The sequence below is a fragment of the Antechinus flavipes genome, chromosome 2 (genome assembly GCF_016432865.1).
Source record: "Antechinus flavipes isolate AdamAnt ecotype Samford, QLD, Australia chromosome 2, AdamAnt_v2, whole genome shotgun sequence".
Lineage (NCBI taxonomy): Eukaryota > Metazoa > Chordata > Mammalia > Dasyuromorphia > Dasyuridae > Antechinus > Antechinus flavipes.
The window spans coordinates 466,112,088-466,137,411 of NC_067399.1; the positions used below are offsets into that span (position 1 = coordinate 466,112,088).

The window sequence follows — 25,324 nt, forward strand, 5'->3', positions numbered from 1 at the left end:
GAAAAACAGTGTAAAGAGAATAGAATGTCAAATAAAATCAAAATTATGTATTTTCAGAAGCTATACCATTTGCATAATTCCTGGTTTCAAACAAAAAAAATTTCAAATGACAAGCAAGATTTCATTTAAAAAAATTTTTTTTCAGGTTCCTAAATATAAAGTATTGTACTAGGTGCTGAGTCTTACAAAAATTAAGACTCTACAATTCCAAGATATTAGAATTATCAGGCAATTTTATAGAACTTCAGAGTCAGAAGGGACCTCATAAATCAACCAATGCTCACTTAGTCAAAGTTTGAATCCCTTCTACAGATCCACAAATGATTATCTAGCCTCATGTTAGACATCCTAACACTGGAGAAATGATTAACTCTGAAGAAGGCTTATTTCATGCTGGAGAGATATCTGTTAGAAGGATCTTGCTAATATTGAAATCTGCTTCCCTGTAATTTCTACCCATTGTTGCTAGTTTTTTCTTCAAGTATCAAGCAAAACAAGACTTATCTTCTTTCACAGGACAAGCCCTCATGTACTTGAAAACCCTAATTGTGGATAGTTTGGTAAACAATCCCAAGATGGAGAAGTTGAGAGAATTATCTATCACTAACTTCCATTCAGAGAGCTATCTCCTCAGATCCCCATTTCCCCACCTATAAATAGGAGGTATTGGTATTAAAAAATAAATCCACAAGGGTATTATTCTTTGACCCTACTAAAATATACTCTAGATCCCACAAAAACAAAATCAGCACTTAAGATGCTTACACTCTGGCTTCCCTCAGCCAGAGTAAGGTAAAAGAGATCTCAGTAAAAGAAGAAACTACTGTAAAAGATTTTAAGTTATAGCAGTAAAGTATCATTTCCACCCCCAAATCATGCATGTGATGGATTGGTACTTTGAACTTAGAATGTAGAATATTAAAGTCCAGATTATTATAATAAAGGACTTTAAAATTTAGCATTTGTAATATAAAACAGAATATCAGAATATAGAACATAAGAGGTAGAAAGTCCTTAGAGATTATAGAGTCTAACCTCATTAAAAGATGGGTAAACTGAGGCCTAAACAAGTAAAGTGGCTTAACCAAGGCCACAGAGTAACACAGTGAACATAATCAGGTGTCCAAAATCCAAGCCCAATGTTCTGTCCACTGCATCCTACTATTAGTTCTATTTGTTTAAAAATACCTCAGGGCCTATGATTTCATCAGTGGGGCAGTTCTCTCTACCAACACCAATCATAACATTAACACAAAATCTTGGAGAGCTGCTTAAGGCTCTGAAAGTTTAAGTGATTCTCTCACAATTATATAGTTAGTAAACATCAGAGGTGGGATTTTAAGCTATTCTTCTTAATTCCTATCTGTGCCCAATCCACTATGCCATGTGTGCTATCTCTAGTTTTAAAATACTCATTTGAAAATAACAGCCATAGGGGGGAAAAAAAAATCTGCCCCAGAAGGATCTTCACTTAAGTCATATTTAAACTGATTAAATTGTTTTTCTGTATTAAAGACCCAACTACCTATTTGAAATTCCAGCTCCATTAGTCCCTACAAATATATCATCACCATGATTTGTAATATACCTTATATCAATGAGTAAAATATAAGTTTTACATCTAACTGGTTAATACAAATGTAAAACTTGCATTAAATGCAAAAAACTTGGTTAGCAAGCACATGAAGAAAGAGAAATTTATGTTGCTCTATTTATAATCTAACTCATTTTAAGATTAAGGCAAATTTTTCATTTAAAACTGACTGCATGTATACCCTGACTGGCCTACGAAGCCTTACTTAATTTTCCCCAGATGAGAATATTACTTTCTTCTTAAACTTTCCCATGATCCTTAGCTCTCCTCTATACTGACTATATTTAACTGCACATTATAATTATATCATTTCATTTTTGTATCCCTAACACCAAGCATAATGTTGCACACATGGGAGGAGGTTGAATTAAATGAAGTTAAAATATATAATAAAAAGAATAATTAAATTAAATCAAAACTCCATAGATATCATCTAGTATGACTTCCTCATTTAAACAGATGAGAAGAAAGTGACTTACCTGAAATTATACAATTAATAGGAAGCATAACCTAAGAGTTGAACCCAAGTCACTTTATTCCAAGTCCAGTACCCTGGTCACTACTTGGGACTGTCTATCTGACTCAACATATCAATAACGTAGAACGAAAACTCCATTTCAGGAAAATAGTCAAACATTTTTAAATCTGATACACTTAAAATTTCTTTTTACTGAATAGACACACAATGTCTCCCCCCTCTTCCCTCTCTCCCTCCCTCCTTCTCTCTATTTCTTTCTCACCCCACCTTCCTTGACCTTCAATCCCATATACATATACATGTGCACATATGTATGCTATATCCAAAATGCATAAATTTCTATAATACTTACACATTTAATATATTATGCATACAGTGTAAATAGAAGGAGTTTAAACTCCAACCATGCAAACATCAATGGTTTAAGTTTAGTATTGAAATTAAATTCATGAACTACAAAAGACTTTAAAGATGACCAAAATGCAGCATGGTGCAGTGAAAGAGCACTGGGCTTAGAGTCAAAAAGATCTACGTTCAAGTTGTAACACCGGCACTAACAAGTTATATTAATTTGTGCAGATCATTTCACTTCTGGGTCTCAATTTCCTTACTTGTAAAATAGGGATAATAATCCTGCCATTATTATTTCAGTGTATTTAATCGAAGTGGGGAGAAGAGGGAAATGTGTATACCTTAAAACATTATTATATAATTCATTATGTAAGTTATGAAGAATAAAATAATTACAGGGTTTAGAGGTCTTTTAGACCGTTAGAGGTCTTTACAGTCTTATAGATCATATGATCCAGCACCTTCATTTTACAGATGAGGAAACTGAGGCTCAGAGAATTTAAGTGACTTATGCAAAGTCATAAAGACATAAAGTAGTTGAGTTAGAATTTGAGCCTGGGTTTTCTGACTCCAAATTATGAGCCCTTGGCTACTAGACCATTGCTTCTTCTTCATTGTTATTATTAATATTATAATTTAATCCTCAATTTGCAGATGAGGAAACTAAAGACTACAAAGGGAAAATTATTGGACCAAGGTCACATAGCCCATTAACTAAGAAGTCATTTGCAGATCTTTTGCCTCCCAATCTAGGGCTCTTCCACTATCCCATGCTCCCCTACCAAGGCACAGTTCAAAACTTTTAAACTTTTTGATGGTGCCCATAAAATCCCCAGGAAAGAGGATATTGTAATTCTCCCCAGCACATAAGTGCTTTAAATCATAGTTAAACAGACAGAATGTTACAAATAGCATGGTTTTCATTCTCCATAGCAGTTTTATTGACAAGTGTTTTTTTTTTTTTTCTCTCTAGTAAAGTTTAAAAATCTAACACTACCTGTCCACACAGAAGGGGAAACAAAACTTGGTCAAAGTCTGTAGAACTTCCTGTGGAGAGAAAAAGAGATAATTTATACATGTAATGGGAGCAATAAATCTAACATTAACCACAAGCGCCCAATCTTACAACTCTACCTCTGAAGAAATCTGAGACAGATGAAGAAATATGAGCTTTATCAATTACATGGGGAGGAGGACTGGGCAGTCAATCATGTGAAATAATAAACATGATCAAACTTCATTAAAAATGAAAAATTAATCAAGATTCACACATGGGCAAGCAGCAGGGGCCCGGCAGCAAAGCTCCAAAGGGAGGGAGGAGTTTGCATGGCTGAGTGTTAACACCCCTCAAGGGACCATCTTCAGCATGACCATATGGATCAGACTGAATAACACCAAACCACATGGGCTTGGCCTGGCAGGACCACTTCTGCTGGCACCATTTTTGCCTGTTACCTAGGAACAGAGGGGTCTGGGATTAGGAACCGCTTTCCAACATCAATAGGACCAATAATAAGAAAGAGATAAAGCCAATCATTCTCAGAGATCATTTTTGTTGAATATACTCACAATCTTTTCCTCCATTAAAAAGTCTATTTGCTTATTTTTAGGGAAAGTTTCTGCTTGTCACCAATTTATTTTGACATCAAATTGTAACAGTTTCAAGTTTGGGAGTTTTTTAAAATGACACCACTGTGCTTGTCCTTGTTTACACATTCCCAGGTTATCAATCAATAAAAGTAAACTATTAATTTAAATGTGTTTTTGAAATAGGTAGGTATAAATCACTAAATATTTTTCAGAAAGTGTATAGAATGGTGAAAGGTAGGGTGATACTTCAAAAGTCCTCATTCTTTGGAGAAAAAAAAACCTTCATTCAAGAAAGGTGACAGAGTCAGAGAATATTAGTGCCAGAATGAAGGCTGGTCCACAGAGCAACATAACATAAAACACAGAATGCTGGCTTCAAATGGAACACATGAATACAGCATATTAGAACATAAAATATTGTTTTGGAAGCTTTAAAAAAAAACAGAATGTTAGGACATAAAACTGAACATTAGGAAATGGGACTTTATAACATCAAGAGACACTTAAAAGAGTCATTAGAAGACAGAATGATTGAACATGGAACCAAAAAGGTTAAACCATTTAAACAAATACCCAGATAAATGCAAGAAGCCATTTAAGTTAGCAAATATTTCTTACGTGCCCATCATATAAAAGGCACAAAAGTTACCTAGACAACTTCATGTGACAAAGAAAATTTTTCCGGTTTAGCTTAGCTTAAATGAAAAGTCTCACCCTCACCATTACTTTATTCATTTGTTGATCGTTAATTCAAATGTTAGAAAAATTACACATTTATCCCTTTCACAAATCTGTTTTGCTCTCCACCCTTTCCCACCCACAAGTTAAACAATAAAACAATGAGCACATTTTTATGACTTTTAAGTCTTGAGTCTAAGATGAAACAAGTCTGCCTTTACTAAGTCCAAATATGTCAGTGTGACAAAATAAAGATCAGGTTACAAATATAGCCCTTTTTCAACCAATAATAATGAGTTATCGATGCTAACTAGATTGATGATGCTTGCTTCATTTAGTTTTAAACCAGTTCTATCACTCAAGAAAGAAACTCACATCAATCTAATAGTCTACTCAATGAAGCAGAAAGCACTTTGACTTTCCCTGCCAGAGCATATTCCTCCTACATTAATTCAATTGAGAAAATATTTTATTCTTTAACATTGTTAGGCAGGGACTATGTATTAATTGTACCACTGATAAGAAATGGAAGCAACACTAAGTGAATTTGCATTAGAATGAATACAAAGGAAAATTTCTCTCAACATAATCTAAATTGCTTCATCTATACACTAGTCATATCTGAGTTGTGCTATCTGTTAATAGCCTATGTACTATTTTAAAAGCGTATGTCTTCTAATTAAAGATTAATCACCACCTAGCTCACAGAGAAGAGAATGCTTAGAACTGGAATTAAGAAGAAGCAGGATCCTAGGCAGTTCTGCCAAAAGCATTCTCGATGTGGTCTGAGCAACTTATAATATTCTATGTTCTTAAAGCCCAAATTTCATCAGATCATAATCAACTCACTTCTAATACCAAACTTCAATGGATCCTTAATACCTCTAGCATCTAATATAAAGTACTTGAACTGGCATTTAAAATTCTTTATAATCTAGTCTTTTTCTTTCTTTCTGGTCTTCTTGACCATAACTACTTTCTACAAACCTTCAATTCCAATCACACTATTGTTTCTCTGCTATTCTACGCACACCATACTTCATTTTCCACCTGAATTCTAGTCCTCCTCTTTATTCTACCCATCTCCTATCCCCCTGCAGAACTTAGATTCTGCCTCTGGAATCTTGGTCCCTAAAGTGAATTTAATCTTATCTTGCCTAAAATCAAAACACTAGGATACATCCCAGGTATTTGCATACCATCACAGTGTTTGGTTCCTTTGGTTCCTTGAATACTGTTGTGTTCTATGTTTGAAGATTCTATGTTCAAAAGTGCCTTCTGACTCAGCAGTTCTAAAACTACTATACACAGGAATAAAATAAATAAAATAAATTAAAAGAGTTTTCCTGTCTAATAAGGACATCACTCAAACAACTAGAAGAAGGAACATTCTCTTTAAATTCTTTAGGGTCCCAGCCCCACTGACACCTTTATCCTCCCAATAATTCAAATAAAAGAAATAATTTAAACAAAACAATAGTGCCATCCTCTTTTACTTCAGGATCAAATTCTCTCCAAAAAGTTTATTTTAAATCAAACCACTTCAGCATATATACCAAATAGTCTGTAAAAATCAAACACATATATTACCAAAGGTATACAGACCACAAAAGGAACTTTTTCCATTTTAAGTTGAAGCTTTATTAATAAAAATGCTTCAAAGATATCTCAGGGAAAAAAAAATCCCATGGCTAGTACATTTTGCCTCAGAATAGATTCAATAGATAATTGATAGGCCTAACTTTAAGATGTTCTAAAACACAACAGCTACAAATGTCAAGACATTGGAGATACGTAATGCCATCAATTAAGTAACTCAATTAAGAATGATGCCTGAGGTTTAGGGAAATTAAGTAACTAGTTACTAAACATTAGAGGTGGGATCTGAGCCAGGTATTTCTGACTTCAAATCTAGCACTCTATCCATTACATTACATTTCTTTTCCTACATAGCAACATCACATATCCTTTAAATGAAGTCAAGGAAAAGATAGTGGAACAGATACTTTGTCACTGCTTAATGATATCTTATAACTCCTTATTACCTCCAGGATTAAAAATAAGTCTTCTATTTGGCTTTTAAAGACTCCACAGCTTGGCTACTTTCTAGCTTTTTTAGTCTTTTGATATTTTACTTCCCTCCACACATTCTATAACCCAATTAAAAGGGCTTACTATTCTTCACCATGACATAACAGCTCCTAATTCTGCATTTGCACCAACTAGCCTCTATGCCCAGGATGTTTTCCCTTCTCACTTCTCTGCCTCCTGGCTTTCCTTATTTCCTTCAAGATTCAGATTAAATCTTGCCTTCTGCAAGAAGCATTTCCAGTTTCACCATCACCACTATTGCTAATGCCTTATCTCTGAGACTGTCCTTTATTTACACTTAAATGTCTTATGAGACCAATTTTTTGCATTGTGTCTTTCCCACTAAAATATTAGCCCCTTGAGGGCAGATCTAATTTTTACCTTTCTTTGTGTTTCCAGTGCTAAAGCACAAAGCCTAAAGCAGAGTAAGCACTTAATAAATGTTTATCAATTGAATATCACTATTCAAAAGTCTACTCTTACCATTTCATATTTACTCAAGCCCACTAATGATTAACAATCCTGAGGCTACCTAACCTAGAGGTAGCCAAGTGGCCCAATGGACAGGGTACTGAATTTGGAATAAGGAAGACCAGAGTTAAAATTGAACCTCAGATACTTACTAGCTGTGTGATCCTAGTTAACTATTCTGTCTCTGATCTTCAATTGTAATATAAGAATAATAATAGCAATTATCTCCCAGGGTTATTATGAAAATCAAATGAGATAATATTTGTAAAGAGCTTAACACACTGTGCCTGACATACTGTATGCACTTTAAAAATACTTGTTTTTTCTTTCCTTCCTTCCTAAGTCTAAATTCCAGAAGACAACAATATGTTAGCATGCTACAATGGATGAATACTAGATGAAAAGATGGTAAACAAGTTCTACTCCTAGTACTTTCACTTAAGAAAATTACTATCCCATTCTGGCCTCAGTTTTCTCAGCTGTAAAACAAGGGGAAAGAGTGGAAAGCCTTTAGATTCTCTTCTGCTTTTTGGCTCTGAATATAGGACTTTATGAATAGATGATCTCAAAGGAACTCTTTAGGTCTTTCATTGTATAACGTGGTATTTAAAATATATATATATATATATATATATATATATATATCATCTCTCATTTGGAAATGTAATTTATAACCCTTAATAGAGAGACCCAAATGGCATTAACTGAGTTGCAACATATGACCAAAAATATCCTTAATGTAGGAAGTAGTGTAAAACCGTTAACATTCATTCTCTGTGTCTTTTTGTCTCTGTCTCTCTTTTTCTCTTCCCCTCCCCCCCAATCCACCCATTTCATCTCAAAAGGGAATTCTGCTAAAGAAAACTCTTCCATGACGAATAACTAAACATATTAGAAAACTTGCTTGGGCCATTGAAGATTTCAAAAATTTGCTCTAGGATAACACAGCCAATAGTGGTTGAAGGTAGGTCTTAAACCCAGATCTCCCTAACTCCCAAGCTTGCTCTCTACCTACTATATCATAGCTACCTCGCAATGTGACTATTATTAGCCAAAAAATATATGATCAAAGAAGAAGTTAAGGTCATTATAAAGGGAAAACATTTGACAACACAGGAACAAATCAAGTTACTCACAAAATAAAAAACAAGAGGAAGGTCAACAGGAGATGAGTGATACCCTATAGAGGATTTTTGGGGAGGATAAGGATGAAGCTTGCAGGGGATAAGTTGTAATTACTGGGAATGAAGGAAGTGTTAACCATATAAATGCTCTGAGATCAATTTGGATATGTAAGTACATTCTCATCAAGAAGTCACTCTTTTGGCCAAGTAGTGAGATAAAAATAGTTTGGTCACTACAATGTCAAAATTATCTTATGTTTACTGGATATTAAACTGGAAATTATCATATACACTAATATATGTGTATGCATGCATATATGTGTTTGTAACTAGCTGTCATCAATACATCACAAAAAGAAAAACAGTGGTTACTTATGCCAACATCTATTTTGTGTTTCCTATTAGGATAATGATGTTATAACTAGGAAGGACCTTAGAACAAAAAATATTAAAAGGAATCTGACCTCACAGAGTTAATGCCATAGATAGAAAAGAATTTAGAGATCACTTCATCTAACATCCTGATTTCACAGAGAAAGGGACAAAGACCCAAAGAATGAAAATAAAAGAATCAAGTATAAAAGTCAAGTTAGTATCAGAAGCAAGACTAAATCACTGAATATTTTTCTCATCAGCCCCCTTCCAGAAAATATGACAACCACTTTCATAAGGAATATTCCACTCTTCAAAAAAGACACCAAAGTCCTGCTTTCAATGTAATACCAACAGTCCCTTAGCTATCTCATTGATTGTTTTGCTTAGGAAATGTTTTCTCTAACAACCAATTACATGTACTTCTTTCTATAAAACCTGTCTTTGAGCAGTGTCGTAGAATGGAAAGAGCAGTGAATACAAAAGCCCAGGACTGGAATCTTCCTAGTGCTATAGCTATTGGCAAATCACTTCCCTCTATAAGACTCAATTCCTCTATTTGTAAATTGAAGAAGTTAGAGTAGAGGACTTCTATTAGTTCTTAAATGTTATGGTCCTATGTGCTACACAGATGAAATGGAAATGAATCAATTGTCAGGGCATGAGGAGAGGTAGTATGAGCAAAGGAGAAGGGCAGCATCCGTCAGTTTCCAGGATCAATCCTAGAATTTATATTTTCACAAGCTTTTTTATGTGCAGTTTGATTTCTTAACATTTTAATGAGCAAAAAAAAAAAAAAAAAGTGAATCTATAGCTTCCAGTCACCACAGTTAAAGTGCAGAGCATGAACTAGATCCCAAGGGGAAGGCAGCCCACCATGTCACTACTGGCTTTAGGACATACACCACCTGGTTCCATGTCCCCAGGTTCCAACTCTTTTCATAATCAAAACACTGCTGACATTATAAACCCCACACGGGTTTGCTAAAATCCCCCTCAATCAATACGGCCAACACATAACTTATTGGAGACAACAGTGGGCTCATTGATTAAGTTGAGTTCCATAGCAAAGTTTTCAAAATAAATGAGACAAGTATACAGCATTCAACCCCTTTGTGTCACAAGACAATTTATGAAACAGGCAATTTCCAAAAGGCAATTCCTCCCTCCCCCCCACAAAACAGACAATCACTTAAGTAGGAAGAAGCCAAAATAAGAAGAAAAAAGGGAGAAAAAAAGAAAGATTTACAAGTAACAACTCTCATTTCTATAAGGCACTTTGCTATTTATTCATTTTCCTTACAAAATTTCCCTGGAGATAAATAATACACGTATCATTTGTATATGAAATTGAAGAAACTGAAATCTAGATAGGTAAAGGCTTGCCCATAGTCACCAAACATCAGGAGAAGGACTCAAATGCAGATTTCTGGTGCCAAATATTGTGATAACACATTGCCTTTAAACTATGTATTTATTATAATAAAGTGTGATGTATCAACCAAAAGAGTTAATGTGATATTAAAATACAATAATAGAAGTATAGTATCCAGAACAAGGAAGCAATAACGCTACTATCCTTTACCCTAGTTAAATCATAACTAAAGTGCATTATCTAGTTTGGGGTGCCACATTTTAAGAGGAACAATAACAAGCCAAACAATTTGTCCAAGAGAGATCAACAAGGATTGTCCTGAAAAATGGCCATATGTGGGCTGGTTGAAAAAAATTAGGAAGACTAGCATAGGTAAAACTTAGGAGAAGATATAATTTTAGAATGGAGAGCCAAAATAGTTCAGAGAGATAATCCAGCCCAACTCCTTCATCTTATGTATGAGAAAACTAAATGATCACCATCTTTGAATATTTGATATGCCTTAATATATAGTATAATATCTCTTACTACAAGAAAGAATGTACAAAAGAGCCTGATTTTGATTCAATGTAAAAATAATTTCTTAATAACTAAAAATGTCTGAAAGTAGAGTCAGTGAATACCCCACCCCCAAGTATAGATCTAACCTATATTCTGCAATGCTGCAGAAGGAATACATGCTTCACACACAGGTTATAATATCAGAGGTCATCTGGTCCTGTAATGGGCTGAGACTTGAGTTGATGCACTGAAGTCCCAAGCACATGAGGCTAAATAGTAATTGGACCGTACTCTATTAATATATAAGCTTGAAGAATGGCCCCGCCCACTCTTTCTGCAAGTCCTGATGTGTTGTATAGGAAATGACGATTTTGGTGGGTGGAGGCAGGGGAGTGGAAAAGGAAGGGGAACTATTTAGCCTCATGTGCTTGGGACCTCAGTGCATCAACTCAAGCCTCAGCCCATTACATCAGGAGGGGAGGAGATGGCTCAGTGGGTAGAGCACCAGCCCTGAAGTCAGGAAGAGGGCAGGATATGGCTCAGTAGGTAAAGCACCAGCCCTTAAGTCAGGAGGACCTGAGTTCAAATCCAGCCTCAGACAATTAACAATTCCTGGTTGTGTGACCATGGGCATCGCAATGGCAAAAGCAAGCAGTCTCTCCTTCCCCTTCCTTTTCCACTCCCCTGCCTCCACCCACCAAAATCGTCATTTCCTATACAACACATCAGGACTTGCACAAAGAATGGGCGGGGCCATTCTTTCTCCAAGCTTATATATTAATAGAATATGGTCCAATTACTATTTAGCCTCATGTGCTTGGAACCTCAGTGCATCAACTCAAGCCTCCGCCCATTACATAGTCCCCAGTTTCTTAAACTGTGGTTTACAACCTTATGTGGGATCTCCTAAACTTAACATAGGGATCACAAAATTATGACTTATTATTATCAGTAAATGTTTGACATATATCTATTTCATGTACCCAGGGACATATAAAAATTTCTTGGACAAAAGGGGGTCAAAAGTGGAAAAAATTTAGAAAGTCCTGATGTAGTACAATTCCTTCATTTTACAGATGAAGAGACTGAAGGTAGAAATGTTAAGTGATCTTCCCTTTAAGATTAACTAGGTAAAACTTGCCAGAACTAAGAGTCAAACCCAAATCCTCTATCATCAAATCCAGTATTCTTCCACTATGCCACACTGACTTTAGCAGCTGAATTAGATGATCTAGAAGCTCCTTTTCAATCCCATAACCCCACAGTTCTATGAAAACTGTTGTTCTCTACGAAAACTGTTGTTCTATAGTATAATGAAAGGAATGAAAAAAATTCACACAACAAACCTCAATCTACTTAGACTGCAATCCAGTACTTAGTACATTTAAAAATGGGACACACACACACACCCCTCAAGATGACTTCTCATTTAAATCTGCATTTTCTCCAATTATCTGGGCAGAGGAATTAGCAAATGGGGTCATTACCCTCTTGAAAAGGTAGGAAACAGGGTACTATACTCTATTCTTCCTTCTAGAAGGATGGTTCTCTCATCTAGCCACAAAACTAGGGTAAAGGTTTTAAATTTATAATTTTACACCATTATAGAGTCCTGTCTGGAAGCAAAACTTTGAAGGTTAGATTCACTGAAGTTAATTAGGATCATTAATAATGAGAAAGCTATACTATTTTATCCTGAAAGGGGGAAGGGAAATCCTACAAAGGCTATCAACATCATTAACATGTACTTTTCTTTGTTTGCTTTGCTTTACTGAAACTAATAAACAAAAAATAAGTGAGTTTGGCAACTACAGTGAATGCAGACACACCTATATATATAAATATGAACATTCACACACACACACACACACACACACACACACACACACACATGCAAACACAAACATAAACACAATATCATCATTAAACTTTTTTTTAAGTTCATTACTTTTTGTGTCTTCTCTTAAAAAATCAGGTGCTAGTTATGAAAGTTCAACAAGTTATTAATAATTCAAAAGAAAAAGAAAAATATTTGAGATCGATGTACATACAAGATGGTAATGATCATGCCAGGAAGTATAATGTGTTCCTTTGTGACTTATTGGAAAAGTGATCTACCAGGACATAAAACTCAGGCTGAAGAGAAACGTGGTAGAGTTCCTTTTGTCCACAAAAGAAAAAAGCAATATTATAACATTCTAAAATCCCTTCCTTCTTTAACATTTTATGTTCCATTTCCTAAGATTTTATGATCTAAAGTGACCTTCCAACTCTAATATTCTATGTTCTTGAAGTACAAATGGATAGACTGATAGATCAATAGGAGAGAGACAAAAAGATCTGATTATCTCAATTTCTTAAAAATGAAGATGTGCATCTTCACATTGTGTGTGGATTACAATTCTGAGCCTTGAAATACTACATTCCAACCTGTAAAATTTTCTCTATTCAAATAGTCATAAAGAAATACTGACACTCAAGGTCTTATACTTGTAATGTGTATATACAACTAAAAAGGAAAAGAAAAAAGCTATCTGTAAGACAACTGGTTGCCTTAAATACATAATTAAAAATAGATACAAACACCCACACATTTGATTTTATTTAGAAATGCCTATTTTTAGTCATTTCTACTTTTAAAAGGGGATATTATTTTGAAGTTAACAGAAGTTTAAAATAATGATCATTAGGAACCTATGTAGTAATATATATTAGAAGTTCTTTCAATTTTAATTATCACCAAGGATATTGAAGAACAATAATTTTCTAACAAAAAAAAGAGGAATGACTTTTTTTTTAAACTCCAACTTAAGCATGGTTCAGTGGGATGAGTATAAGATTTGGAGTCAGGAGACCTGGCTTTAATACTTAGTTGTTGTATGACTTGGGCAATTAACTCTCTGTGCCTCAATTTTTCCATATATAAGATAGAGATAATAACATTTGCTCTACATAACTCATAGAGTTTTAGTAATCTCTGCACTTTGCAAATTATAAAGAGCTATGGAAATATGAACTTCTTAAAAGTAGGCCCTGTTTCATTTTTGTCTATGTATTTCTAGTGCCAAACATAAGTACCTGGAACTTAGAACACAATTTATAAATATTTGTTGAATAAATAAATGATTTAAAACATCTAATTAAATTCAAAATCTATACTACAGTTGTGCACCAAACTATCTCTTCTGTAAGGAAAAAGCTTTTAATAAATAAGCAATTTTATAGCTCAACTCTTCACCTGAAGATAAAATTCCTGTACAATTTTTGATTAATTCTATTGACTGGCATATTGTCTTTTAAAGAAGGAATATCTCAACAATATGTTTAAAGTCTCTCACAACTTTTCTGAACAGTTTATAGGACTTGCTCTATAGGCACTAATTAAAGTAAAAATAATGTAAACAGTGCTGTGATACCCAGATTTAGATTCTTTGTTCTATAACATGAGGGAGTTGGGGAGCTGTAGTAGTAAAACTTAAGGTCCTACCCCAACAGTCTGTTCTATCATTCTACGTTCTAAGGTTCCTTTTAGTTCTACCACACAATAATTTTATATATTTTAACATGAAAGTATAATTCTTGATCATAAAAATTTTTAAATTTTAATAAACATGCTACATGTAAATTTCATATTAAAAAGAGTAGAACAAACTAAATGAGGATTAAAGTCAGGGACACTGGGCCCAAAGCTATCTGTTTGACTTTAAATAAGTCATATAAATTCTCATGACCTTGGTTTTCTCATCTATAAAATTAAGCAGTTGAACTAGGACCCTTCCAGCTTTAAATTTTCATGGTATAATCCAATAACTATATCTTAAAAACCTACACACACACACACAAATTTAACAGAGAAAATCAAAGTATTATATTTAGGAAAAAAAACCTCATCCTTTTTTCTTTTTTAACTAAAACATTAAATACAAAGCAGAATTTCATAGTATAACTTGTTTCTTTTTGTTGATTGAGAATTTTGAATATAAGATTTAAAAAAGGGGAGACTGAAATGTAGTCATATATTTATGTGTGTACACATATATTATATATATATAGTCAAATACTAAAAAATCCTAAGATTATTTCAGAGTACTTCAAAAATTAAGTAATGTTTTGTTTTCCAACTGCAACTCAAAATTATCTATGAGAACTGCAATCTGTATTAGTAGAGTGGGTACACATATTTATCAAATCATAGATCCATGAAGTACTGTTATAAGTGCTTACAATCTGTATCAAGGATATCAGTAATATAATTCATCAAGCTGAACATCCTTACAATATAGTAATGAAGTACACGTTGTAAGCTACAAATCTTAAATTTTGCTTAAATGGATGTTATTTTTTAACTTAAAATAAACATTCAATAGGAATATCTGAGGAAAAAGAAAATGAATTTAAAACAATACAAAATGGAAACAAATGTTAAGACAAGGACCCAAATAACAAAACTATCATTTCAGTGAAGAACTCACTTGCCCTACCTTTGATACTATTTAGTTACTTTTCCCTCCATTCCAAAGAAAAAGAGCACTGATAGAAATACTATTTTGTAAGCATATTAAAAGCTGTCAGAATTTAAATATTTTAAATGCACACAAAATTGTGCACAGATGGGCAACTTTTCTGCTCACATTAGTCTAAAAAAAAAAAAAATCTTTCATTACCAAGCTCAAAGTCCTTGAATTTTTTAAACTTAATTGTGCCTCTATTTCTTAGAATTTACACCCCAAGGCCAAAGCTTTCCTGCCACTAGTCCTTCAAATCTGACTTGGACATTACACGGGAGGAGGCTTCAAGCCTCCCTGAGGTCTGAGCCCTTTCACCACATACGAAAAAGCAGTCGATAATGGGCCCGTGTTGAATTCACTGTTCTCTAAGGCTCCTCCTGGGACCCAGGCCTAGCAGATGTGATGGGGAAAAAAAATCGTGTCAGAGAAAGTAGCTGGAGTTTGTGGTTTAATGACAACTTAAACCTTTAAACCAGTACAACCAAAGTACTAACAGGACAAACTGCTACCACTTTGCTAGTGCCACACTGCCCAATGAAATTAACACTTCTATCTACAACATTTCCTATAGTCCTACAAAACTATTCTAGTTTTTAAAAATAAATATATTTAGCCAATGTAAGTATCTGCTAGGGACATGGGGATAAAACAAAATATTTTAAATATATATCTTCAAGTCTATTTCATATAATTTTTATTTGTCCAATATATTTTCTCATCGGGCTGTGTATGGATATCTGAAATGGGGGAAAATAACAAGATTTTAAGATTGGAGATAATTTCATGGCCAAAAGTCACCATGTAAACGCACACTATTTGTGTACTGGGGATCTCAAAGAACCACAAAGGCTAACAATTATTTTGAAGCTTACTCAACTTTAGAAAAGGAAAGGACTGTTATAAATTATTTGAACTTCCCGGTTATTAAAATCCATTACTCAAGGGAGATTTGTTTAAACCATGAGTGGCTACAGCATTCTACAACTTCTGAGAACTCTTTGTCTAACGTAATTACATGGTACTAAAAAATAGATTTAAGTGTCTACATGGGATAACATTTTCCAAATTCTATAATTCTGCCTTCAGATGATAGGCCTTTCTTAACCCAGCATTTCGAAAGCCCTATTCAGTCCCAATGGCAGACCCACTTAATCAGCAATCATTGTTCTGGTAGGCAGGACTTTATTGTCAAGACAAGGGAGTAGGGGGGTAGGAAGAGAACTTAAAAAAAAAATCCCCCTCCCCAACTGACATTAAAAAAAAAAAGTGATCTTTCTCAAACAAGGCCAAATTTATGCAAATCTTTTATAAACATTCACAAACATTTATTTAGCTTTTGAAATGCTGGCCTCATTTGAGGGCATGGAAATGAGAGGGGGAAGTCGGAAAACGCCAAGGACAGCTTAGGGGCCCCGCCATGCTGCATAAATATTCACAAGGAAGATTATAGGATTCATGTTCGGCTGTCTTAGGTTTCTCCAAAGTCCACATAGAATAGCAAAGAACAAAACTAACGAGAAGTGGAGCAGATGTTAGACAATGCATCAGCCTCTTTTCCTCTCTCACTTGGCTATACTTGGGCGCTTTTATATTTTCTTTCAATATGGTTAGGTCATTCAAGGATTCTCCTATACACTCTGTATTGTGGATACAGATCTATAAGCTGGGGCTCTGTCAGCTTTCCAAAAGTTTCCAATGAAAAGGCATTATGCAAATTTTACCTCTCTTACCCTCTTTCAGGGGGGAAAAAAGAGAGAGCCTCCAGTATGTAGTCATTGGAGTATTGGAAGCCCCTGAATTCATTTCAGTGAGACTGTGTTTGCCTTAGGGCCACGCTGCGTGTTTTGACAGTAGATCCCCCTAGATAGCTCGGATTAGTGGGGCTTGTTTAGATAAACTCCAAATCAAGGCCTTCTCTAGGTAGACAGCTAGATGTAGCTACTGAGTTTCCAGCTGCCTCCTCCTTTCATCCCCAAACAACTGCAGATTCACAGTAGCTATCACAGCCACAGGCTATGTCACATACATAAGTACAAAATTAAAGGACCGCTAAAAGAAGCCTTTGTAAGTCTTAGTGCTAAAATAAGGAATCTGTACTGCATGGTTTACGCAAATTATTCAATGTACTTCCCAATAAGGCGCTGAAAATCATCATCTAACAAGACATGTTAATAAAGGTCCTTAGGTACCAAAAATGAATATCATCATGATATATTAATCTATATCTTCTCTTATTTACTGTTAGATTTTATAAAATCTTAGTACTATTTTCTTCTAATATGCCACTTTCTCCAGGAGGGGGCAAAATATGTATTACGGTAATGCTAGCAAATACAAACTCTAGCAGGTTTGATTTGCTGAAAAAATAAGAAAAACTTTTGAGATATATTGGACTCAACTTAACTCAAAGAAGTTCATCATCAAAAGTATGATTACCAAAGCATGATTTTTTTAGTCAAAACTATGATAATCTCTCTCTCTATATATATGTGTGTGTATGTGTATATATATATATATATATATATATATATATATATATATATATATATATACACACATACACACACATCCCATGTATATAGGAATGAAATATTTGAGACTTATACTTGTAAGAGGACTGATACTAATGAAATTAGAAATTTTTGAATAAAATAATTTTTCACCATGATAAGTGTGGAGAGATATTTGACATTAAAAATGGTGAGATATTAAGATAAAGGAAAAGATAAATATGTCCATGAATTCATCTTATTAATATCTAGTCTGCTCCATTTCCACACTGATTGCCTACTCCAAAAGCACTCCCGCAGGTCACCCTTTTTTTCCACCTTGAAAATATGAAATGTATTGATTTCTGATTTTCTCTAATACTTTACAAAGTAAAGGGCATATCTTAATAGCTTTAATAAATGCTTTATCTAGCTACATAGAAAGAATTACGATGATAATGATGAATACATGGAAATATTCTCCTTCCTCATCCCCATCTCCTGGCTTTTGTGGTTTCCTTCAAAACTTCTCTGAAGTCCCACCATTTAGAGGAAGCCTTTCTCAATCTTTAATTCTAATACTTTCCATCCATTGACTACTTCCTATTAATGCTATATATAGCTCGTTGGTACACAGTTATTCGCAAGTTGTCTCCCTCACTCAACTGTGAGCTAATTAAGGGCAGGAATTTACCTTTTAACTTTCTTCATATACCCAGTGTACAATGGTTGGCACAGAGTGCTTAATAAATTTTACTGACTGATTAACTTTAAAGATGACATCAGTTTTTATATATTATCTCATTTGAGCTCTAAAGAAACCCCTTAAAACTAACATTAGCGGTATTATTATTTCTATTTTACACGTAAGTGAACACCAGAAAAATTAGAATGCAAATAAATCTGACTCCATGAACAGTATTCTATCTACTACACTTCATTACCTCTTTCTATATTATCAATATAGAGTTACACAACTAACAGGGTCACAGCTAGCAATTATGCCCCCTTTTGGTTTTCAACTGTATCCTAATTAGTTATAAACTCTTAAGTTACATCCAAGTTCCTCATAATAAAAAACCTTTTCCCCTCTTTAATATAAAAAGGATAATAATCATAAATGCTAATTTATATAGTGACTTATAGTTTACAAAATTACAATCAGAAATTAAAACCTGCTCAAATGCTTTATACACCTCTAACATTTGATCTTCCCAACAATCATATGAGATATGGAATAAAAGTATCATTATCATCATCATCATCATCATCATCATCATCATCATTATTATTATTATTATTATTATACCCATCTGACAAATAAGAAAAGTCACAAGAGTAGCCTTGATGAGCTGCTAGAGTAGAAAGGTAATCACTCATTTGGGGTCTCCTGCTCCATTAATACAATCGATATCCCTTAGAACAATAAGAAGATTGTTACGAGGGAACAGTTGTGTGATGGGTAAAGACCTGAATTTGGAGCCAGGAGGCTTGGCTGAATCTTGGATATGCCAATTAGTAGCTTTGATTCTGGGCAAAAGCATTTTAACTATCTGAACCTCTGTTGCCTTATCTGCAAAAAAAAAAAAAAAAAAAAAAAAAGACATTGGACAAAGTCATCATTGATGCTCCCATCCAACTCTACAATCTCTGTGATTCTAAAAAACCAGTGGTCAAACTTTCACACCTTTAAGGCATGATTTCCTTCTGCAAAGATTCTTTGTGTAAAGAATTAGCAGTATTTTTAATAAGTGAAAATTGATTAATAATTACAACCACATCCTTTCTTTCTCATGGATAAAAATTTAGAGATTTGTTTACTGGACATACATAGAGGAAACAAATCATTCTGATTTCTCGACTGATGACAAACAGAAGCAAACAAGATTATGTTAAACATGCATGTATGTCTCCTCTCCCAGGAACCTCTGTTCCTTAACTAGTTGCTTTTTTCTTTTGACCCTTCTAAAAGCACTAACCCATTTCTTTCTCATCCCTAGGTCTCATCATGTACTCTCATAGTTTTACACACCATTAATCATAGGCTTCATTTTCACTCTTTCTGTTATTGTTTGCTTGCATTTTTGTTTTCCTTCTCAGGTTCTTTTTTTCTTTCTTTCTAGATCCAATTTTTCTTGTGCAGCAAGCAATTTTCTTGTGCAACTGTACAGATAGGTACATATATATTGGATTTAACATATAACTTAATATTTAACATATATTGGACTACCTGCCATTTAGGGGAGGGAGTGGGGGAAAGAAGGGGAAAAATTGGAACAGAAGATTTTGCAAGGATCAAGGTTGAAAAAAATTACCTATGTATATGTTTTGTAAATAAAAAGATGTAATATAATGTAAAAAATTTAAATCATAGGCTTCACAAGATTATGGACAATATTTTATCTATGAGAAAATGCAAATCAGAGAAGAAAAGTCATTTGTTCAGTCACATACCTAATAAATAGCAAAGCCAAAAATAAAACTGAAGTTTTCTGCCTCAAAATCCAATGCTAATATCTGTACTAAACCATACTGCTATGTGCAAATGATGACCAAATTTGTACCTCCTATTCTGATCTCTCTCCTTTACTCCAATTTCATATTATTAAATGTTCGCTTGATATTTTTAAGGGAATGGCCCACTAGACTATCAGGTTTATCATGGTGAAAATGAAACATCATTTGGATTCCAGAAATATAATGAATTTAGATCTGTTCCTAGCAAAATTCTAAGAAGAATTATCAAATTTAGTGTCTAAGAATTTAGTCAATCAACAAATATTTATTAAACAATATGTAAACATATAAGTAAATATAAAGTAACCTAGCATGAGAGGTTTGCACTATTGCTTGGTCAAACAGGAAAGGCCTCAGATAAGAATAGCACTTGCCTAGCTAGGAATTCTAGAGATCTGGTAAAAAGGGATTCCCGGCATGAAGGAAAAGTCTATGAAAAGGCACAGAGGCAGATGTGAAATGTTTTGTAAAAGGAATCCAATTTGACTAACATATAAAATAAGTAAAGGGATGTAATGTAAAATAAGTCAGAAAATACATATTAGCTAGATAGAGCCAGAGCCAGATTATTAATATCTTTAAATCCCAAACTGAGAAGTTAATATTTTATCAAGGAAGTAAGCAGAAACCAATGGAAATCCTTTTAAAAGGGAGTGACGAGGCAGAATCAAAATGACAGAGTGAAAGGCAAAGACTCCCTGGACCTGTCCCCCAACTCCTCCCCCAAAAAATATCATTTAAAAATGACTCTAAATAGATTTTAAAGCATCAGAACTCACAAAAAGATGAAGCAGAGCAATTTTCTAGCTTAGGACAACTTAGAAGGTCAGCAATAAAGTTCTTTTGTAGAACTCCAGTGCTAGCACACTAGAAGTAGGCTTTAGAACCTCTGAATCAGGGGCAGTAATGGTGGTTTCCAAACCTCTCAGCCAAAAACAATATGGAAAGTTGTCAGGAAAAGTATGTCACACTAAGATGTGAGGGAAGCTCCATCAAGTAGAAACTGACTCTGGGAGCCTCTGAATCAACAATGGTGGCAGTGGTGATGGCCGCAATAGCATCAGCTTCCAGAAGTTTCAGCCCCATAAGTAAGGGGGCTAAATAGTTGGTCAGAAGAAGATTAACAGTTGGACAGGACTCTGTTGCTTTGCCCATACTCAGATTCAGATTGTAGTGCTGGTTCATGGTTAGATCCCTAAAAGAATCTCTCAAAACAATTGTATACAAAACCTCTGAAGTTTGAGACATTGCACCCTCTACCCTGGAAACAGAGCCCCACTTTAGCAAAAAATTAAAAGCCAAGAAATAAGCTGGAGAAATGAGAAAACAACAGAAAAAGGTTCTGACCATAAAAAGTTACTATAGTGACAAGGAATGCCAAAACATATATTCAGAAGAAGATAATGAAGTCAAAGTTCCTGTATCCAAACCCTCTAAGAAAAATAAGAATTGGTCTCAGGCAATAGAAGAGGTCAAAAGGGATTTTGAAAATCAAGTAAGAGAGTTCTACGTAGAAGAAAAACTGAGAAGAGAAATGAAAGTGATAAAAAAAAAATGCAAAAAGCTAATAAGGAGAAGAATGCCTTAAAAAGCAAAATTGACCAAATGAGAAAAGAGTTACAAAAGGTCACTGAGGAAAACAGTTCCTTAAAAATTAGATATGAGCAAATGAAAGCTAATGACTTTATGATAAACTGAGAAACAATAAAGCAAAATTTGAGAAGGAAAACCAATTAAGAGGCTATTATAATTTACTAAGAAGGACCTGGTGTAAGTTAGTGGCCATATCAGTAGAGAGAAGAGAACCGATCAAAAGAGATGCTACAGAAGTAGATTCTGAATCTATTGGCAACTGGATAGTTATGGAGGCTGAGTGAGAATCAAAGTTGAAAATGGATCTTAGTCTGAGAACCTAACTAAGGAAACTGGAAAGATAGTAAACTTAATAGAAAAAGGAAACTTAAGGAAAAAGCTAATAGGAAAAGTTAACAGTTTGAGTCTGAGTTGTCTATAAGACATTCAAAAATGTAGATAGGCACTATGTAATATGGGGATAGAGATCACAAAAGATATTAGAACTAGTTCTATGAATCATCTGCATAAAGATGGTAATTTAATCCAAGGGAGCTGATGAGATCTCCAAGTGAAAGTGTGTGAAGAGAAAAAAGAAGAAAGCCCAGGAAACAATTTTGGTATAATAATATTGATCTCTGTCTACAAGGTACATATAGATACCATAGTTTATCTAAAATTTCCATTTCCTTGTTGCCCAATCCATTGATTTCTGAGCACATTTGGTATTCGAGAAGCTTTTGCTATATTGTACACAAGCATGAAACTTCATAACTCTGAAGGTACATGTAAAATAGTTCAATATCAATATAACAGTTTTACAAAAAAAGGAAACAGGAAAAGTAACTTATCTGGAGCTTGTATCAGATATGCTCCAAGCCACATCTTCTAACTCTAGATTTCTTTATACTATTATCACTCCAGATGTGTCTTCAATATTCCATTCCCATGCAATGGTTAATACAATATTTCCTATCCAAGGAATGCTCAATAAGTGATCCCCTATTTAAGTCCTAAGGACTTAGATCTATTTTTATTTTTCCACCTAAACAGTTCACTGCAGGCAAAGTTCTTACTAGGCCATACCCAGACAAGGGTGAACAGGCTAAAAATCTCTTTACATACAATTTCTTTTTCACTATTCATAGCTAAAGGTAAATAGACCTTTGGGAAAGCCATGCATGTGGCAAATCTATGCTTAATCTCCTAGGTCTCCTTTGTAGTGTCCCTTTCTCCTTTATTAATGGTGTTTTCTCACCCACCTAGAGACTCAATCCTCTTATTTGCTAAATGAAAGGGTTGGACTAGACAGCTTCTGAGGTAACTTCTGGATCTAGCTCCTATGACCATTCTGCCAAAAGTCCCAAAGACCTATTATCAATTAAATGTACAGTTGACTGACTCACTTATTCCTTCATATGTTCAATAAATACTTTTAATTAAGCATCTATGCTTATTCAACGTGTTTAGTTGAATCTAGGAAACAGAATTCAATTGAATATTTATTAAACAGAGAAATAAAATATCACAATATATTAAACCTATGCTAAGAGCTAGGGATATAATTACAAAAGTGAAGATAGTCCCTTCTCTCAAGTAGCTTCAATTTTAATGGAAGAGCTAACACATAAAAAGAAGCACCAGAGGTATATTTTGAGTAAAAAAGTTACAGGGATAGGAAGCGGAGACACAGAGGAGGATAGACACATGTTACCTAGTAGCAAAAGTGATATTAATTTGGTTACAATTCCAGATACATGCAAAAAGTACAGCTGAAAGGGAATATATAAAGCAACTGGCAAAAAAAAGATGGATAGAGAGCGAAGGGAGGCATGGTAAGAACTGGCCTGGCCAGTTCTACCACATCTGGAGTGGTAATAGTATAAAGAAATCTAGAGTTAGAAGATGTGGCTTGGAGCATATCTGATACATGCCTCCAGATAAGTTACTTTTCCTTTCTGTTTCCTTTTTTTGTAAAACTGTTATATTGCTATTGAACTATTTTACATGTACCTTCAGAGTTATGAAAGAAAAAAGGGCCCCAAGAGCAGCAACTCCAGAGATGAAAGTGTTAAAGCCTCTTATCCCAGAGGCAAGATGACTCTCAAGAGAAACAAGATAATCATGGAGGAGATGTCCAGGGAGTAAAATGAAATTGTTAGGCAATTGCTATTTGTACACCATTATAGGGATAAAAAGAAAAAGGGGAAAAAGTCAACTATAACTCTCCTCAAGAAAATAAGAGTCTAATAAGAAAGATTTTATCAATATAGGTTTACCTTCTACTCAAGCAAAATTCAACTACTCCAAGACTTAGCAGAATCTTTAGGATTGTTATGACCAAAAAGAAAAAAAAAAAGTTGAGTCTTTCTATTAGTCCTTAACTAACAGATACGATCTACCATAAGAAAGTCTTTCCAGTTCTTTAATATTTGCCAAAGGCATCACTTGTATAGTCTTTCACAAGTTCATGCTATGATGAAGCAATGAAAGACAACTTTATCAAAGGAGAGAAGAAAGAAGTACAAAGATGGGTAAAATATAAATCTTATCCTGACCTTCAAGGAGCTAAGAGTTCAGTAGTAAAGCACATAATCAAATACATAGTATACAAAAAAAAAAAAAAATACAAGTAAAAAGGAAGAATGATAAAGACCAGATGAAGAAATGACTACTTTCAACTTCAGGAAGTCAAGGGGAGGATGAAAATAAAGAAAGGCTTCACGGAAAAGGCCATGTTTAAATAGAACCTGAAAGAATAGCCAGAACTTCATAATTTCTTTAATTATTAAAAATACATAACATAGGATATTAATGAAAATAAAATAAAATAATTTCATAATAATAAAAAAACATAGGATGCAGAGATCGTCAGGAAAATGCACAGTGTGTTCAGGAGAGTAACTTATTTTCTATCTTCAAGAGGTCATCTCAAAGTGGGGGAAGTGAAAGGGCAGAAAATTTATGCCAAAGCAAAGGGGGATGGAAATACAATAAAAGTATAATATCTATCTTGTAATAAAAGCCTAAATGGTGGTATTTGAAGGCTTTTTATCAAATCACAATTAGCAAGTATAAATTATATTCCAAAAGCAGAATATAGTAATTTTTTAAGAACCCGTGGACCTAAAATCAAAAAATTTGAAGTCAGTGAAAATGATGATAATGATTAGCTGACATTTAAATTATAAAATAATAAATCATAAGAATTACAAGGGACAGCACAATTAAGTAACTTAAGAATAATACTTAGATTCAGGAAGATCAGAGTTCAAGTTCTAGGTCTGATATTTACTTGGAGGATGACTTAAGGCAACTCATTTAACCTCTCACTGCCCCTAATCAACTCTCCAATTGCACAGAAGATGACAACTTGCAATAGTGAGGAAGTTCCTCAAATTTTCCTTAAAAGGGATAGACATTTACACATACATACACACACACACACACACACACACACACACACACACACACACGCACTCTTTCTCTCTCTCTCTCTCTCTCTCTCACACTAACTCACTCATTCACTCACTCACATGCTTACCACTTAAAAAACAAATCTACTGAGACAAATGGGTATTAGGAGAAGTCTTTGGGAGAACTGCCCAAACTG

The 25,324-nt window shown here is 34.2% G+C and overlaps 1 protein-coding gene across 5 annotated transcripts in view; it reads right to left on the reverse strand.

The window, feature by feature from the left end:
* Positions 1–25,324, reverse strand: part of DENND1A (DENN domain containing 1A) — a 687,683-nt gene that overhangs the window by 489,186 nt on the left and 173,173 nt on the right. For all 5 annotated transcript variants that reach the window (XM_051979612.1, XM_051979615.1, XM_051979613.1 and 2 more), the window contains exon 4: positions 3,421–3,470. In XM_051979612.1, the coding sequence (XP_051835572.1) occupies positions 3,421–3,470 (50 nt within the window). The remainder of the gene's footprint in view (positions 1–3,420; positions 3,471–25,324) is intronic.